Consider the following 18,920-nt stretch of genomic DNA (forward strand, 5'->3'; position numbering starts at 1 on the left):
GGGTTTTCAGGCAGCTGGCTCAAGCTTGACTCAGTCTTCCATCCTGAGGTCAGTAAAATGAGTACCCAGCTTGCTGGGGGGAAACTGTAGATGACTGGGGAAGGCAATGGCAAACCACCCCGTAAAAAGTCTGCCGTGAAAACGTTGTGAAAGCAACGTTACCCCAGAGTTGGAAATGACTGGTGCTTGCACAGGGGACCTTTCCTTTCCTTATGGACGGGGTGCTCTTAACCACACACATATTTGCTTTATATGGCAAAGACTGCAGGCATGTCTGATTTTTATAATATGGCTTTTGTGTTTATCAAGCTTTCCAACAGATCTGTCAGAACACTTGAAGATCTACCCATTGAATTCTTTCCTCGTCAGGCTTGCTGATGTCTCATACATATCTTACATTTTAATAGCCAGGTGTAAGCTGATCTGTGGATATTTAAATCCATGAACTGAGCCTATACTGACTGAGAACAGATAGTCTGGCAAACTTGGGGGACTACCCAAGTTTGCAGACAAATCTCAAAGAGGTGTAAAAAATACATTGGGGCTGTGATCACACACACTAAATAATGCACTTTCAATGCACTTTGCAGCTGGATTTTGTCAGTAAAATCCAGTTGGAAAGTACACTGAAAGTGCATTATTTAGTGTGTGACTGCAGCCTGAGGGGTTAAATCCTCCCAGCTAAATTTTTTTCTGCACATGCATAGACACTGCATTTACATTCTCTTTTATCCAGCAGCAACAGCAGTGGGTGAAGGCAGGAAGCCTCAGCAGGCCCAGTGATGGAGGCTGGGAGCCACAAGGGGCTTGCCAACAGTGATGGGGAGGGGAAGAGGTCCTGTGCAGCTCCAGCCCTCTGCTGCCAGTGGGGGAACAGGAAGCCTCAGTGGGCCCCATGGTGGAGTCTGGGAGCTGTGCAGATCTCACCAGCATTGATGGCAGTGGTGGGGAGAAGCCTCAGAGGCTGAGAAACTTGCCAGTCCTGATGGCAGTTATGGGTGTGTGTGTAGGGATAAGGGTTAGAAAAGTGTTTCCATTTGAATATCATGGGTCTCCACTTGTCAAAATAGCTGTTTCTCAATGTGGCCAAATGTGGGTACAAATTCAGAGAATGGGACCCATGATCAAACTAAACAGATCTTTCTGTGAGCCTGAGAGAAATCCCAGGTTTGCAGAAAAATCTGAAACCTTTAAAAAAGTACACTGGGGGGTTAAAAACCACACAACTGGACATGGCCTAGGGCTACCACTACAACTCAGCCAAACTTTTCTCAGGGAAAGGCTGCCAGGGGTAGGAAAAAAGGGATAACTGGATGGGAGCGGGGCACATAAAGGTAAGTAGGCTGATGGGTAGGAAGGAGAAAAGGAAGCAAGAAAGGAGAAAAAGTCTGGGGGGGGGGTTGCAGGGAAGAGAAAGAGGAAATGGTGAGGGACGAGAAAATAAGATGGCCCACACAAGTCCTTGCACATGTATAATAGATATACTTATCAATTGGGAAGTGTCCATACACTGGAGAGTGAGGGACATGAAGAACAGGGAATAAACAATTGGCATTCCTGAAGACATGCTGACTTCAACAATAAACAAAATTATGAAAAGCAGGAGGTCCTTTAAGATAATATACCAATGCAGAGACCATGTGATATTTAGCCCTATTGAAAAATGACTTTACAAAATGCCCACTAGAGGGGGGCATAGCACTTTTTAACTGTAGATTTCTTAAGGAAAAGGAAACAAAATTAACTGCAAGGAGTATGTTATCCAGCATGTGTTTCAGCTGTAGAGGAACAAGTGGGTTGGAGAAAGAAGGATAACTTGGCTAGAAATTTCTGTTCCATAATCTGTACTTACCAAGCTGCATCTAGCCTTTTTAAAAAAAATTCATGTTGTCTACTAATAGTTGCATGTTATGTGATCAATACCATATATTGTGATTTGCCGCCCAGTGTTCCCATGCAGTGCCTCTAGATCGACTTATGTGACAGTGGGCTTTATAAGAACTGGATCTGTTCATAGATCCATCGAACAGGCATTTGGTTTCTAACTGTGGATAGACAGATAACCTCTGGGAAGCTCTCAAAATGAGCACATAAGCAGCAGTTTTTCTCTATTGTTTGGCCCCACATCTGGTACTTCAAGGTGTACTCTCACTTGGTAGAGGGAAGCACAGCTTTCTGCCATTAATCTCTCTGTGATGTTGCTCTGTTTAGATTTTGTCTCACTATATGTTTCTTACCTTTTTTCTAAACTGAATTTACACCATTGCACGTGTGCATGCCTTTGTCCTAAATGCTAAGGTTATTCTACTTGCCACAGACAAAAATAAATTGTACATATTTCACACACACACACACACACACACACACACACACACACACACTAGTAGTTCTCACCCTGACCTGGATAGTCCAGGCTAGCCTGATCTTGAAAGCCAAGCAGAGTTAACCCTGGTTAGTATTTGAATGGGAGACCTCCAAGGAAGTCCTGGATCACTACTCAGAGGGAGCAGTGACAAACCACCTCTGAACATCTCTTGCCTTGAAAACCCTACAGGGTTGCTATGAGTCAACTGCAACTGGATCACACTTTTCACCACCAGCAGTCATCAGATCTTGATTTTTTTCCCTCCTGGAAAGAAGCATTCCTTGATTATTTTAAATTGGAAATTTCTTATATCTATCGTCCCCCTTCCCCTCTTTTGCTGCTTCTTTATGGGACCTTTACTTTATGAGTTGCTTTACTTCTTGGAAGCACCCAGGTTGTTCCCATCCATTCTCCACCTATGAGATGTGTAGCATGTGTCATCCAATGCCCACCCTCTCTGTGAACAAGGTCAGGAAGTTATGGACTTGCATATGATTATTGACATCATTTATTCCATTTATTTTGTTTATACCCAGACTTCTCTCCAATGGAGACAATGTGGCTTACTTCATTTTCTCCTACATTTTTTCTGCACAACTACTCTATGAGGTAGATTAGGTGGAGAGTGTGCCTTGCCCAATGTCACCTATGCTGGCTCACAGGGGAGAACGCATATGTTTCCAGTTCTTCTGATTATCTGATGGAGTTCTTGCATGTTTAACATAATCTGTGTGATTTGTTGAGATGCTTATCAAAAGGATAAACATAATCTAACTTTCCACTGCTAGAAATATGCATGGCATTAAACTCATCCAGCATCATAGCTGTAGGACATAATAATACCCATTATGAAATACTATAGTAGCCACTTAAACTTTTGCAAGTTCTCTGTAACTGGATCTGGTAACAATAGATCCAGATCTGTGACAGGTTATTCCAGACCTATTTTGAAACCTGGATCTGACCTTGGAACCTGACATACTGGCCCCTTACCCGGATATACTGTGTTTGCAAGATTTTGGAACTCACGGTTTGTGTGGTCCAGTTGCAGCAGACTCATGACCAATACTCTGTCACTTTCTGTCAGCCCCTTATTGTTTATTCGGCACTGCTTGGAATGAAAGCATAGTGTTGTATCCAACTCAATGGGTACTTTATCAGTGAATGAGAGAGTGCAATTTTAAACATTTTTTTAACTATCTCTCACTGCAGACTCCTGTGTATCACTCAGTGTTGTTCTCTGAACCCCAGGACCAACATATCAGAAAAGAGGATGTAATGGTCTTTAGCAGAAGCATGGAAGTTCTCTATTGTAAACTTGGTTCACAGTTCATTGGGTACAACTCACAACCTCCATGTACAGATTTTTTTTAAAGCTCTGGTTAATTATGTTTGGTCTCATTTTTACTGTGGTAGGAAACCTGGGGAGTGTGAAATTGCTGGTACAAGCTAAACTTTCTCCCCTTTTAACCTCTCCCTGTGGGATTCCTATCTTAATATTTGTTCCTCTTTCTCAAATCTCAAGCACAAGGCTCAGTTTCGCATCATGATCCATAAGAGAAGAAAACATGGTTCTTATGAAAGAAGAGCTCTATAAAGTAAATGTGGATGGCATTATACCTTCCAGGCTTTTATCTTGTGGATCTGAAGAAGCATAATGGGTAGTCTCTAAAACTGTTCCAGCAATATAACTGTAAACTTAGGACAAGTTTGAAGTCTGTCTGGAAAGCTGTTCTGCTTGGTTAAATCAGGTCCCATAAATTTTCTTTCACAAGCTTGAAAATGTGCTTTAGTGTGTCTGTGGAACTGGCAGTAATTCATGCCTCTTCCACCTGCATGTACACTGATCTTTATAGTGCTCTTTTTCAGTATGACCCCCCTCCTATGTTTTCTTTCGTTGTCTCAGTAAGCTACATAGCATTGGTGTTTCAGATTAATGCCGTTCTTTACTAGATCGTTAGAGTCCCTATACAAAGGCTGTGCCCACTTCAGCTATGCAGGTAGTAGGCTGTTAGAGCCCCTACAGGCCCACAGACAGGAAAAAAATCCTTTCTAGGTCCTTCTCTTACCACCCAAATGTAACTCAAACATCATATGAAACAAATCACCTGACATGTGTGGCTTCATGGGACCGCCTAGCCTTCTGCTTCTCTCGTTGGCCCTGTATATGTGTGAATTGTTCTCAGCACCCTGGCATTGTCTCCACAATCTGATGTCTCCAATCCTGATAGTACTTTTGGGCAATCAACCAGTAGTTAAGCACTTTTTGTTTGCTAGTCTCCAAGTCTATTGGGTGTGGGTGAGGAATCTGTGATTCATGTTCTTCGCTAATGGTATTGGTTGCTTCTTCTGCTACTCCCCTCCCTTGTAAATTCTTAGGAAATTTTTCAGCCCTTGAACCTTATTCATTCATTCATTCATTCATTCATTCATTCATTCACATTTTATTTATATCCTGCCCTCCCCGCCGGAGCAGGCTCAGGGCGGCTAACAACAAAATTCAATACGTACATTGAGTTATAACTAACAATATAAACCAACAGATAATTAAAAACTATTAAAATTCTAAAAACAATAAGTTAATATTAATATGTTAATATGTTGGTGCTCTTCAGATGGTGAATTTACTTAGCAGTTTACTCAGTGAAGGCCATTCGAAAGAGAACAGTCTTGCAGGCCCTGCGGAACTGTTCAAAGTCCCGCAGGGCCCGCATTTCTTCTGGAAGCTGATTCCACAGCTGTGGAGCCATAACGGAGAAAGCCCGAGTATGGGTACTCTGGAGTTTTACGTCTTTTGGCCCGGAAATAGTCAGCAGGTTCTTCCCTGCTGACCTCAGTGCTCTCTGGGGTTCGAACGGGGAGAGGCGGTCCCTAAGGTAGGCAGGTCCTCGGCCATATAGGGCTTTAAAGGTAATGACCAGCACTTTGTAACGAATCCGATATATAACTGGCAGCCAGTGCAGTTCACGCAGCCCCGGTTGTATGTGCTCCCACTTTGGGAGCCCCAATAGCTGTCTGGCAGCCGCGTTCTGCACTAGCTGCAGCTTCCGGGTTCGGCACAGAGGCAGCCCCATGTAGAGGGCATTACAGTAATCTAGTCTTGAGGTGACCGTTGCATGGATCACTGTTGCCAGGTCCTGATGCTCTAGGAAGGGAGCCAACTGCCTTGCCCGCCTCAGATGAAAAAAGGCAGACTTGACAGTGGCTGATATCTGGGCCTCCATTATACTTTGAAGTCCTCTCTTTGAAAGGCTTGCCCTGAAAGGAGCACTCAGAAACAAATGGAAATTCTTCAAACTTCATCAGATGTCAAGGCTGGACTACTCTTTTCATGTCATCAAGGAAATCTTTTAAAGAAACGTACTTTGGAATGTTTGCGTTAAATTTTGTGGGTTCTGATGTATCACACTGAAGGAACTATTGAATTTTTTCTTGCAGGAATTCAAGGAGTCTCTGAGGAGACTACTACTGGGGTCCATAACCTCTATAAAATGCATGCCAATGGGACTCTGAAGTTGCCAGCTATCAATGTTAATGACTCTGTTACCAAAGTAAGGCATTAAATTCTTCCTTCTTACCCTCTGTCTAGTTCTCTGCCCATATAGCAGGATCTGTTCTCCCTACAAATATTTTTGTGGGGATGTGAAATCATGATAGCAAACTATAGTGTGCACAGTGGTGATCCCCTTATGTGGTGCCTGTGGATTCCATATTATCCACTGATGTGCTTCTTAGTGCCCACTGGCTTCTTCCCCAAAGCATAGAGCTTTCTTCGACCTTCTTCCACTTTAGCTTTCTTCTACCATATTGAAGCAGGAGGTGCTTCATAAGAGATATCACTTTCTGTTCTGCAGGGAGCATCTACTTGGATATAGCTGTCCCCAGCATTTTGTTATTGCTGCCGTAGCAGGCATTTTGTGGTGGCACCCACTAGACTTTCTCAGAAGTGCAACCAGCAAGTAAGACTGAAGTCCCCTGATATCCGATATTAAAATAGGGTTGCCAAGTCTGCCTTGGCTTTGATGGGGGATTGTCGCGGGAGCCAGCCCACGCACCGGTGAGAAGAGTAAGATTTACACCAAAAGGAAAACACACACACACTCAAGGATACACAGGGAGGCGCCTGGATCAGTTTTTAAAGTTCATCGGAGTTGCTAGCAGCTTGTCATAATTCATGAATCTCTTTAACTCTCTCTCCCCCCTGCACAACTACCGATGGCCGTTTTTATTCATTTCATGACCTCATAACATTCCACTTGCTCCAGCCAATTAATTACCGTGTGTATTCTGCCCAGAGACAGCAGGCACATGCGTACAGTAAACAAACAACAAGTTTCTTTGAGACCATAAATCAAGTTAGTCTGCAAAACATCCCGTCCACATTTTTATCTCACTTTGCTCCCAACTCCAACACATCTTCTCTGTACTTAAACTGAATCCCCACAGGGGATTTTTCTTGTGCATGCAAAGGACACACAGCGTGATGAAGTCACTCAGATGTGACACCATCATGCTGGGCACATTGCACTGGGGATGGTCTAGAATTTGGGTTATAAACTCTATGGTACCATAGAGTTTTCTCCAAATGCTAGAGCATCCTCTGCACGTTGTGCCCAGTGTGATGACATCACTTCCATGTGATATCTCCCTCACACACATAGCATGATGATGGAGCTCATTTGGGTGGGGATCCCCCCAGTGGCCGGCTCTGTGCTGGCGAGTTTGGGGCACCCAAACCAGGGAGACCTCCACTCCCAGTGGGAACTTGATAGCCCTATATCAAAATACAGATTTTTAAATTCCAGTGTAGCTTTGGAGACCTAAGAGTTCTATATGCTGCTATTGCCAGCACTGTCCATTCATATTACAGCTGTAGCCTCAAATTCAGTGTTCTTTCTACTCTCCTTCTTAGCGTGTAGTCCCTGTAACCTGAGATATAAGCAGTGGTAGGAGAGTGCTATAGTTTCTCCCCCCCTGCCAAACCCTCCTTGCTTGGCACCAATCTTGTGGGCTTGAATATGAGGGAAAATATGTGGTTATTTGCAGTTGTTCAGCCAGTTCGTCAGGCACAAAATTGCAAATGTTAATTTAAATTAAAACAGTCTCTCATTACTAAATTCCATGCTTTGGGCAGAAAATACTGGTTTGCTTTTACCATTAGAAATTGGTATTGAGAAAGCAACTGTCAAGGAGTCCAAGCCTGAACCCTGTGGGTCCAAGGGTGGGTTATGCACAAGTAACCAGACTGTTGTTTAATTTTTTTTAAAAAAGATTTTATAAAGTTTATTTCAGTTTCTGACAATTTAAAAATTTATTCTATAGCCAACACATTTCTCTAAAATCACACAGCAAGAAAACTAGCTTAACTGCCTAACACTTTTTGAACCTGTGTTAGATGACACAAACCTTAAATTCAAAAGTCAAAGGCCACAGCTCTACATTGCTAGCAATTGCAATTCAAGTAGGTCATCATTCAGGCCTTTAGTCCACCAGAATCCCAGTTAGTCTCTTCTTCAAGGCCTTAGCTCAATTATTGCTTTTGGGCCCAGTAGCATCAGGTGAGGATGACATCCAATCAGAACATGTTTCTAAGAGAAGTCTCTGGAAAATTACCTCATCACTCTCTGTTCTCCTTCTCCCACCACATGGACTGAAGCTAATACTGTGTGGGCCAAGAGACCAATTAGTAACACCTGCAGGATGGGCCAGGCCCCTTGCAGTTCATATTAACCCTTGAGGGGGAGGACAGGGGTGCTTTGCCTCATAGTTACATTCCTTCCTTGATCTGCACACTTCACTTTCTTTGGTCCAGGCCAACATCAGAGTATAGCATTGTACTAGATTCTTATAAGGCATTTATAAGTGTCCTCTGAAAAAGTATAAGTGGTTCTCAGTAGGTATCTGTGATTTGAATAACTTCTCTATTTTTGTGAGAAGAATATAGCATGCTATTAACTTATAGAAACCTTTCAGCTACTCACACTGGGAATTTAGAGCTGGATTCAGCCAGCTTTTGCATTAATCTCACTTAATTTTCCTCCTTACTGTACAGCTTCTGTCCCATATGGCTTTTGTCCAGGCAGGTTCTGTGACCCCAAGCATAGCTTCTATGTCAAATGGAATCCCTCCTTCCTTTCTTACTATTGGAAAAGCTGGTTAGTCTACTGGCAGCATTTTGACATTGACTTTCATAAAATAATTCTTATATCAACTATTTAGAGAGATTGCTCCAGTTTCCTCAAAATTCTGTTTTCCTCCATAGAGTAAGTTTGACAATCTTTATGGGTGCAGAGAATCCCTCATTGATGGCATAAAGCGTGCCACGGATGTAATGATTGCAGGGAAAGTGGCTGTCGTGGCAGGTTATGGCGATGTTGGCAAGGGCTGTGCTCAAGCCCTGAGAAACTTTGGTGCCAGGGTCATCATCACAGAAATTGATCCCATCAATGCACTGCAAGCAGCCATGGAAGGTGAGAACCAGAAGTCTGCACTTGCTAAAGTGATTGCTTTAGGTGGTCATACAGAGCCTGATGGAGAGACAGGAAACTGTGCACTGCCTCCCTCTGGCTTTCCATCTAGTACTGTGACCTGGATTGAAAGTGACAAGTCAAACGAAATCTGCAGCAAAAGCACACCCAGGATGTTAGGTCTTGAAAGCCTGGTTTTTCATCCTTAGTACATAGGAAGAAAATGTAACTTGATAGTGATAGCAAGGCACTCTGCATATGATGAAAGGGAGTTGGTTTCTGAAATCCCCAGTATGGAACAGGTTCCATGCTTGCCTTTGAAAGCATTAGAAGTACACATGCTGAGGTTCTCTACAGCACTCTCTCAGCTTAGCTTACCTTACAGGGCTGCTGAGATAAGATCACATGAACGCAGTTAGAAGAAGGCTGCAGTCTATTTAAAAGTGTTGTATATTCAAGAGCTGATAGAAGAGAAAGCATGAGCCTTACTTAAGGTTCCAGTGATAGTGAAAGGCAATCATGAAACATTGTTTAAGGATCTAAATAAATGAGCACAAAACATAGTATAAATGTGAATCAGTGCAATATAAATAACACAATATCATATATATTGTGTGAGTGTGTATTTGAGAAAGAGCACAGGGGTTTCATAGGGCTACTTCACACATTATATTAGGGAGCTGATAATGTCAACTGATCGCGATTTTCCTGGTTGGTATGTAAGTTTGGTATATATATTGAATTATTTTAGACATGCACACAGAAGCACAAATGTGCAAAGAAACCTATGGAATATTGCACATTCTCTTTCCCCCTTCAGGTTATGAAGTTACAACAATGGAAGAAGCTTGCAAAGAAGGCAACATTTTTGTTACAACCACTGGATGTACTGACATCGTGCAGGGAAGGTACTAAATACCTTTAAAAAAAAAAGCTTAAAGCCTAAATGCCATTTTCCCAGTGTGTGCTACGTGAGAAGTGTGCAGAGGAATTGTAGAAGTTAGTTCACTGAAATAACTTCTGATGGCTGTTTAGTGTCGCATCTCATTGCAAATAGTTTAGGTTCTTGTCAGTCCCAACACCTGCCCTCAAGAACAGATTTCAAGAATTGCATAGGGTATGAGAATGAGATCTGAGCTGGCTTTAGTATTTTTTTAAACATGTATCTTTCCTGAGTCCTTTAATTAGCAGATAATACTCAGGAGTGTAGCATGAAAAGCTGCAGCCTTAATTACAATGTAAATAAATTTCCAGAGGCTCTTACAATGCTATTGTCTTTAATACAAAAAAAACAGTGATCATGTGATTGGGCGCAGAGTCTTAGGAAAGTTCCTTCACCACTAAAGCCAGAGCTTGCAGAATAAACGTTGCTTAGCCTAATAAGTGTATAGTGACATTTGGGACAAATCTGTCCCAAGTAGGATTGCAAGCCTACCATTTATTGAGTACAGGTATATTTATAAATGAGCCTTGAACTAGAATGTACCTGAAGCTTTTACTGGCTCATATACTGAAAGTATATAATTGGGATAGGCATTGGCAACATAAAGACAGGTTGATTAAACAGATCATGGCAGGAAGCGAGAAACTGCTATAATATGAGGGCAAATGTAACCTCATTTTCCCAGTTCCATAAATATACAGGGTTCTGAGTGATATTATGTTGGGAATAATGGACAATATGGAGATTTTCCTGATTTGATCACAGAAGAGGGGTAGTAGGGCAGATCCAACAGATGTGGATCTTTGGCGGAGATCCAGCATGGTGCAGTGATTAAGAGTCTCTAATATGGAGAACCAGGTTTGATTCCACTCCTCCACATGAAACTTGCTGCATGATCTTGGGCCAGTCTCTCAGAACTCTCTCAGCCCCTTCTACCTCACATGGTTCCTGTTTTGGGGGCAGGAAGGGAAGGAGATGGTTTTAAGAAGGTAGAGAACAGTGAGGTATAAAAACCTTCTCCTTAATGTAGAGAACAGTGGGGTATATAAAAACCAACTCTTCTTTATTTAAGGCTTTACTCTGCATGGCACAGTAGATTTTAGCCTCATAACAGACTGGGTATTAGCCTTCAATGAAGCCACTAACTGGAGTGGGTGGAATCACAGGGTTGTGGGCCCCCACCTGAATTGTGGTGTTTTTTAGGAAAGCAGTTCTAATTCCTTTATTATAATTACCATTCCCAAAAAGAGTTTTTTACTTCATTCTAGGCATTTTGAGCAGATGAAAGATGATAGCATCGTATGTAACATTGGGCACTTTGATGTGGAAATTGACGTGAAGTGGCTGAATGAGAATGCAGTGGAGACTGTAAACATTAAACCTCAGGTGAGCCATCTTGAACTGAGATCTTTTGTTGTAAGCGTTAAGCACTTGGGTTTTGGGAGGATCAAGTCATAAGAGAGACCACCATTAGAGTTGAAGGGACTGTACCTTTATGTAGTCTGTACTGTGAGTGTTGCAGAGAGGTGTCTTGTGCCTTCTCCCCCCTAATCAAGGGAAGGGGTAAAGAGAAGGGTGGAGTCCCATTTGTCCTGTTCAAGAGCTGCATGTGTCCAAAGTGTGTGCAAGCCTGTGTGATTGGGAACTGGCACAGCCACATAAAGGCTGACAAAAGATACAAACTGGCTCCTTCTATCCATGCTGCTCCCCTGGATGATAGAAGTACAGAACACACCTGTACAAAGTCAGGTTCATAAAATTACAGTCTTCTTCATGAGATCAGAAGGTGGCTACCATAGGAGGGAATGAGTTCAGATGAATAGCTGTGTTGGTCTGAAGCAGCAGAACAAAGTTTGAGTCCAGTGGCACCTTTAAGACCAACAAAATTTAATTCAAGATGTGGTGCAACTTGCCTGCTTTTCCTTGCAGACCCAGTTCTGCCCACTCCCTCTGCTAGGTTGCCACTCCTGGGGAAGCAATTCCACTTCCTGCCACTTAAGGTATTGCTGCCACCACTGTCCTTTGGGGGTCCTCCTGCCAGGAGGGACAGACTTCTGACTTCCTTCTCAAGCAAGTTTGGTGTAGTGGGTAAGTGTGCGGACCCTTACCTGGGAGAACTGGGTTTGATTCCCCACTCTTCCACTTGCACCTGCTGGAATGGCCTTGGGTTAGCCATAGCTATTACAGGAGTTGTCCTTGAAAGGGCAGCTGCTGTGAGAGCCCTCTCAGTCCTACCCACCTCACAGGGTGTCTGTTGTGGGGGAGAAGATATAGGAGATTGTAAACCATTCTGAGTCTCTGATTCAGAGAGAAGGGCGGGGTGTAAATCTGCAATTCTTCTTCAAACTGAGGCTCCTCCTGTTATTCAACACCTCATTAATACAGGAATCAAATCCTTTTTTGGGGTTCCTCCTGGAGGGTTGGCAACAGGTGTCTTGACACTTCCCTCCCAATCTGGGGCCCCCTCTGGCAGATGAATAGCATATCCAAGCAGCTGGAGAACTATGTGGCCCAGAGAACACTGCCAGAGTAAAAAAGCAATAATATTTATTGAAAAGTCTGCATATATATGCTTAGCCCAGCACTAGATCAGCAAAATGGAAACAAAAGAAATTTGGAATAAATGCATTCCTTCTTTCCCTTCTCTAATACAGTGGTCCTCAACCTTTTTTGTCCCAGAGACAGGCCCCAGAGCCAGCCCGCCAACTACGGCCTCCTTCCGCCCCCTCAAGGTGCCGCCTCCTCCCTCCTTCGCCCCCTGTGCAGCCTCCTCCTCCCTCCTTCAGCAGCCCCCACACAACCTTGCCGCCCCCCGTATAGCCTTGCAGCCTCCTCTTCCCCCCATTTTCCTCCTCCCTCCTTTGCCAGCCCCCTGCACAGCCTCGCCTCCCCCATGCAGCCTTGCTGTCTCCTCCTCCCCCCATTTTCCTCCCCCGTTTCCTCCTCCCTCCTTTGCCACATCCCCCCATGCAGCCTTGCCACCTCCTCCCCCCGTTTTCTCCATTTTATGGCCAGGGAAGGAGCTGTGGAGTGCCTCCCAGGCTGACCCCCCCCTCCGATCAGTTGATCGGCGCAAAAACTGCTGCAGCAGCGTTGAGCAAGTGACGCTGCCCTTGCCTCCTTCCCTTCCCCGGCCTTAAAATGGTGAAAATGGGGGGAGGAGAAGGCACTGCAGGGGGTGGGGGTGGGGTGAGGCTTCATGGCCCATTGCAAACAGGCTGCAGCCTGGTACCAGTCCCCAGCCCGGGGGTTGAGGACCCCTGCTCTAATACATACTTTAGTTAGTTGTTTTGGGCAGAGCAGGCATAATAAGTCTTTAAAAGTTGTAAGTTTGGTTTGTAGCCCTTTACATCACCAGAGAGATCTGCAGCTTCCCAGCAGGCTGCCTCATTCTCTCACAATGGCCGCTATGTAGCCCAGCCTGAGGTCTGCTCTTCTTGAGAGCTCAGCACTGTTCACCCCCTTTTCCCCTCGGTGGAGAATATTTCTCCAAAATTCTCCTTCCCACCCAGGAACTTGTCACCTTTTCCCTAGAGCACTCTGGGAAGAAAAACTGCAGAGCACATCTGGAACTTTCTGTTTTTGTCCTGCTTCTATAGCAAATGACTCCCTCCTCTGTGGTTAAGGAGAAAGGGGAGACAGAGCAGTCCATTGTAAGTGAAATTAAATCAAAAAAGTTTCCGGCTGAACATTAGGAAGAACTTCCTGACTGTTAAAGTGGTTCCAAAGTGGAACAGGCTTTCTTGGGAAGTGGTGGGCTCTCCTTTCTTGAAAGTTTTTAAAGAAAGGCTAGATGGTCATCTGACAGCAATACTGATTCTGTGAATTAGGCAGATCATGAGAAAGAGAACGGGAAGGATTGCTTCATTGCTTAGTTCTTCTGACCCGTTCTTACACATCTAGGGAAATGATTATTGCCACTTTGGAGTCAGTTAGCAATTTTTCTCCAGGCCAGTTTGGCAAGGGATCCTGGAGGTTTTTGCCATCTTCTGGGCATGGAGCAGGGGTCACTGAGGACATACATGTGGTGGTGAGGAGGTATTTGTGGATTTCCTGCATTGTGCAGGGGGTGGATGACCCTGGAGGTCCCTTCTAATTCTATGATTCTAAGAAAGCTATCAGCTGACTCCTTCCCACAGAAAAAACCAGCCCCTTTTAAAAAGTAAGTTCCGACAAGGAAGGCATCTAATCACAGAAGGTATAAGCTTTCTTGTACAAGCAGACTTCAGATACAGTGAAACAGAATTTCCTCGACCATTACATATAGGTTGAGAGAGGGTGGGGAGGGGTTAGTTGCTAGAATGGGCTAGTTAGAGACAAGATGCATAAGTAACTGGGCAGTTATAGCTGAGATTGGATTAAGATGGTTGGTAAGATCTGTGAATGGTATAAATACAAGAGTTAATACATGGATGTGAGAATGAAGTTTGAAACCAGTGGCACCTCCAAGATTACAAAGTTCAATTCTGAATATAAGCAAGTACTGAGACTTAGCATGTGTAGAGTAGTAAAAAATATTTATAATTCTGGAGAGGAGAAGCAGTAACTACGTCATCTTCGGTGAATTAAGTGATAATAGAAACCAACTCCCTTCAGACTTTCCCATGGGTAAGAAACATTTTCTTTCGCAGAAAAATGAATTGAATATACTTAAGATATTCCTATTAATTTGTTGTACAACTGCACACCCACAGACCTACTGAAAGAGTCACAAACTGCCTTTTTCAGTGGTTGATGCTCCAGGAGCTGAGCACATACATGCAGATAGCATGCCACTGCGAAATCTGCCTTTTTCCACCTTAGGAGGGCACGACAGTTGGTCCCCTTCCTGGAGTGCAGCGACCTAGCAACTGTGATCCATGCAACGGTCACCTCGAGACTAGACTACTGCAATGCCCTCTACATGGGGCTGCCCTTGTCTTGGATCCGGAAACTGTAAACAGAATTTACTGTCAATCCCACGGCTGAGGGAGGCGAAACTGAAGGCTACCAGAGATAGAGCCTTCTCAATTGCTGCCCCCCACTGGTGGAACCAACTCCCAGAAGATGTAAAGACCTTGTGGGACCTTGCCAAGTTCCGCAAGGCCTGTAAAGCAGCTCTATTTCGACTTGCCTTTAGTTAAACTACAGTATAAGTAGATGCCCAACATCGCTGAATGTAATGGTACCAACACTAGCACCAAAAATTGTTTTAAATTATTTTAAACTGTTTTAAATCGTTAATTGGTAATGATTGTTGATTTTAATTGTTTGTTTATTGTTCTGTTGTTTGGGTTTGATTGTTATTAGCCGCCCTGAGCCTGCTTCGGCGGGGAGGGCGGGATATAAATGCGAGGAATAAATAAATAAATAAATAAATAAACATGCAGCCTTTCTCCACAGGGCCACTAACTTAGCAGTTAACAATTTCTGACTTGGTTTTTGAAATTCCATCTCCCTGATTTTGTGTTAGAAATTGTTGCTGCTCTCTTTCTTGGCAGAAGTGTCTCTGCTCCCCTTCTTTTGGGGAAGGGGTTGCTGTTGGAAGCCCAGATTCCTGGCTGGAAAGACCAATTTTCTGGCCAGATGGGAGCCACCCCTACTTGTGTAACTGAATGAAAGTGCTGGTCCTTGTTGGGCTTTTGGGGTGTGTGTGTGGAAATATAAACCATCAAAGCCTGTATTTATTGCTCTTGGCACAGACTAAAGCAAATCAAGCCCTGTGGCAGTATAGCTAAATGTGTTAATCCCCACACCTTCAGTTAAATGGTCTCAGCCTTTGGCATTTTAGTCTAACTTATTCACTTGGGGGAAGGGAGAAAGAAGCCTGCTGAGATTGCTTGCCTGGCTTGTATTATTGTCTGTCTGAAACCAGCCTGCCCAACAATTATGTTTTGTTGCAGCTGTTCTCAGTTTTTTTAGCACATTCACAGTTGCTCTATCCTGTATTGGCTAAAGCCTCTGAGATTTTATGGGGTGAGCCTGCATTTCCACCTTGTCCCTTCCTGATGTGCAACAGCTACTGGTTTTCATTTGCTTGTAGGTGGCTGCAAGCCTGGAGCCTCTCAGAGACACCTTGTCATAGTTTGTTGAGGGGAATGTGTTGGATTCCAGCACTACCCCCTGGGCAAAAAGTACTAACCAGTTTTGAAACATTCCAGGTGCTAGACCGTGATAAAGATAAAAGCCTGCCAGAAACAGCTCTACCCCCTTCACGCATCCTGATATTAAAAACTACCCTGCCACTTTTAAAACCCTGATGTTTAGTGTCAATAATCAAGAGTAATCAGTGTAACAATATCTTGAGTGGAACCAGCACCATAGAATTCCTAAGAAATGACCATACCAAGATGAGATCAGACTTTTGAATTTCCCCCGCATTCACTTAAAAATGTCCTTTAAAACTGCTTTTCACAGTAGCGAGTTGTCCAGTGATTGCTGCTGAGCCTGGTCCCAATGAGTTCCTCTCTCCAGGGTAGGAGGGAGGGGAAGCAAATATGGATTGCCCGGCCAAAATAGTACTGGAAAGGGCCCTGTCCACTCCCCATTGCTTTTTACCCACAGAAACCAAGGTTTGAAGGATGGCAAGTTTGTTTGGTTGCCTTAACAACCATATGGCTACTGAGATCCGAGTACATCCATTTCTTAAAGGTACAGGCTCTGCTTCAGTTATTTGGAAGGTTAACTCCTGCTCTATGCATTTATTTATATTTATAAATTTATAGATTGCCCTATCTTTGAGTTTACTTGGCTCTGGGTAATAAACAACAGTAAACAAAATACAATATAAACATCAAGTCACAATAATAAACCATTCAATATAGCCTTGTTGCACACAAACTGTGAGCCAAGCGTGCTCCCTCATCCAATCAACAAAGGAACACATGACCAGAGTTCTGTTGAAGCAGGAATTGTTTATATAAAACTTATTGATATGGCTGGAGGAACACTCCACACACTCTCTATACCAGTATCTTCTGTGTTTCTCAAGGAATCAGGTCCATTACAGCAGTTTATATACATTTTGATAACTTATCCACTGTGGGCCAGATTAATTATAATTGGTTTATCAAAACATGTTCCAATAGCTCATCTCTCTTCCCATTGGCCAGTTTCCCCTTGGGTTACTCAAACCCTTGTGAAAAGCAGAGTTGGTGCTGGTGTTAAAAGTATAAAGGTAAAGATGCAAGCATCAGTCGTTTCTGACTCTGGGGTGACATTGCATCCCATCATTTTCACGACAGATTTTTTACGGGGTGATTTGCCATTGTCTTCCCCAGTCATCTATGCTTTACCCCCAAGCCAAGCTGGGCACTCATTTTACTGACCTTGGAGGGATGGAAGGCTGAGTCAACCTTGAGCTGGCTACCTGAACCCAGTTTCTGCTGGGATCAAACTCAGGTTGTGAGCAGAGCCTGAACTGCAGTACTGCAGCTTACCACTCTGCACCACAGGGCTCCCTAAGGTAAAGGTAATACCTTGTTCAAGCACCAGTTGTTTCCAACTCTTGGGTGACATTGATTTCACAATGTTTTCATGGCAGACATTTTTACAGAGTGGTTTGCCATTGTCTTCCCTAGTCATTTACACTTTACCCCCAGCAAGCTGGGTACTCATTTTACCGACCTTGGAAGAATGGAAGGCTGAGTTACCCATGAGCTGGCTACCTGAACCCAGCTTCCGCTGGGATTGAACTCAGGTCGTGAGTAGAGCTTGGACTGCAGTACTGCAGCTTTACCACTTTGTGCCTCAGGGCTCTTGTTAAAAGTATATACCATATCATATCCAAAAAAATGCTACTCAAGGCCAGTTTGTAGGTTGCTGGAAGTTCAGTTACTAGGGCAATGCTATTCTGGGATGCCCTGGGCTCTCCCCGAGGTGCCTAAGTCTTGCTATTGCTTTTGACCAATCTGCCACTGTTTGGAATGTGGAAGTGTTGTTCGAGAACTTTCCTCTTGATTTAATATTTTCCCTGCGATAAAGACCTTTGTTCAGGAACATAGCCTTCTCTCTCTCTCCCTAATACTTGCTGGCTTAAAGTTAGAAAAATAAGGCTTCAATATAAAATGCTTTAGGCTTAATCAATATATCCAATATTCAAGTATGATTCTCAATGTAAGGCATAGCTTCTAATTAATCCATGAAGTGCTAGTGCAAGTTGAATGTGCAAACAGGTTGATTTGTCTATCAGTCTTAAAAATTGGTCCCAGATGACGGCCATAAATCACTTTTAAAACAGTTCCGGACTATGTTGTCAGCTCATAGGCAGGGTATGGTGGAGGCCAAGAGAAAAGAAAAGCTGGATGTAAGGAGGGGGATGCCAGCCATGATAAAACTCATCACTGTAGATAGATTTATTTAGGTTGAGATTTCAGAATTTTTTTTGCAAATCTGGGGCTTTTCTCAGATTTGTAGATAGATCTGTCTTTTTTGTTTATGGCTCCAGTCTCTGGGTTTATATATCCACAGATGGAGCCATGTTGAGAATTAGCTATATTGATGTACCAAAGACCATTATAGTACATAGACATTGCAATAAAACTGGATTATGTTGTCATATAACAGTCTTGCTGACCTGTGAGCTTTATTCTCTTTTGGCCCAGAGGACTCCTATCAGGCCCATGCGCATCTCACTGTCATCCGATTCTTTATCTCTCTCTTGCTTCCTTCTGCATCACAGCTTGGTTTGCCAGGCTTGCTCAATGGCACAGGAGCTACCAAGCAAATACTCTATTTTCTCCATTGGCTGACCAGCATATGAAGCAACCTATGTACAAAAGCTCACAATGCCCAACCATTTCATGTTTTCCCCTAGGTCTTAGGCTCAAAACATTGACCATGAGATTTCTGTAATCAAAAGTAGGTTTTCAGTTTACACACACGCCTGAACAACACCTGAACAGCATACTCAAGATTGCTACAGCAGTCATTGTCTTCAGATTTTGATGCAATAATTCAGAGCAAGAGGTGTCAGTTATCAGAAAGTGTTAAATAAACACAATACTGCAAGAGTGCTAATCTTTTAAATGAATTTTACGTTTTAAAATAGCAGTAGTATGTGCAAAACGGATCTTAGTGGACCATACACTGAACATGAGTCAGCAGTGTGATGTGGTAGCTAAGAAGGCAAATGCCATTTTGGGCTGTATCAACAGAAGTATAGTGT

The 18,920-nt window shown here is 43.4% G+C and overlaps 1 protein-coding gene across 1 annotated transcript in view; it reads left to right on the forward strand.

Moving 5' to 3' along the window:
- AHCY (adenosylhomocysteinase) overlaps positions 1–18,920 on the forward strand; it is a 35,825-nt gene that overhangs the window by 11,225 nt on the left and 5,680 nt on the right. Inside the window, exons 5-8 of the mRNA XM_060230984.1 lie at positions 5,804–5,916; positions 8,628–8,835; positions 9,653–9,740; positions 11,044–11,161. Of these exons, the coding sequence (XP_060086967.1) occupies positions 5,804–5,916; positions 8,628–8,835; positions 9,653–9,740; positions 11,044–11,161 (527 nt within the window). The remainder of the gene's footprint in view (positions 1–5,803; positions 5,917–8,627; positions 8,836–9,652; positions 9,741–11,043; positions 11,162–18,920) is intronic.

This window comes from Heteronotia binoei, chromosome 2 (genome assembly GCF_032191835.1).
Source record: "Heteronotia binoei isolate CCM8104 ecotype False Entrance Well chromosome 2, APGP_CSIRO_Hbin_v1, whole genome shotgun sequence".
Taxonomy (NCBI): domain Eukaryota; kingdom Metazoa; phylum Chordata; class Lepidosauria; order Squamata; family Gekkonidae; genus Heteronotia; species Heteronotia binoei.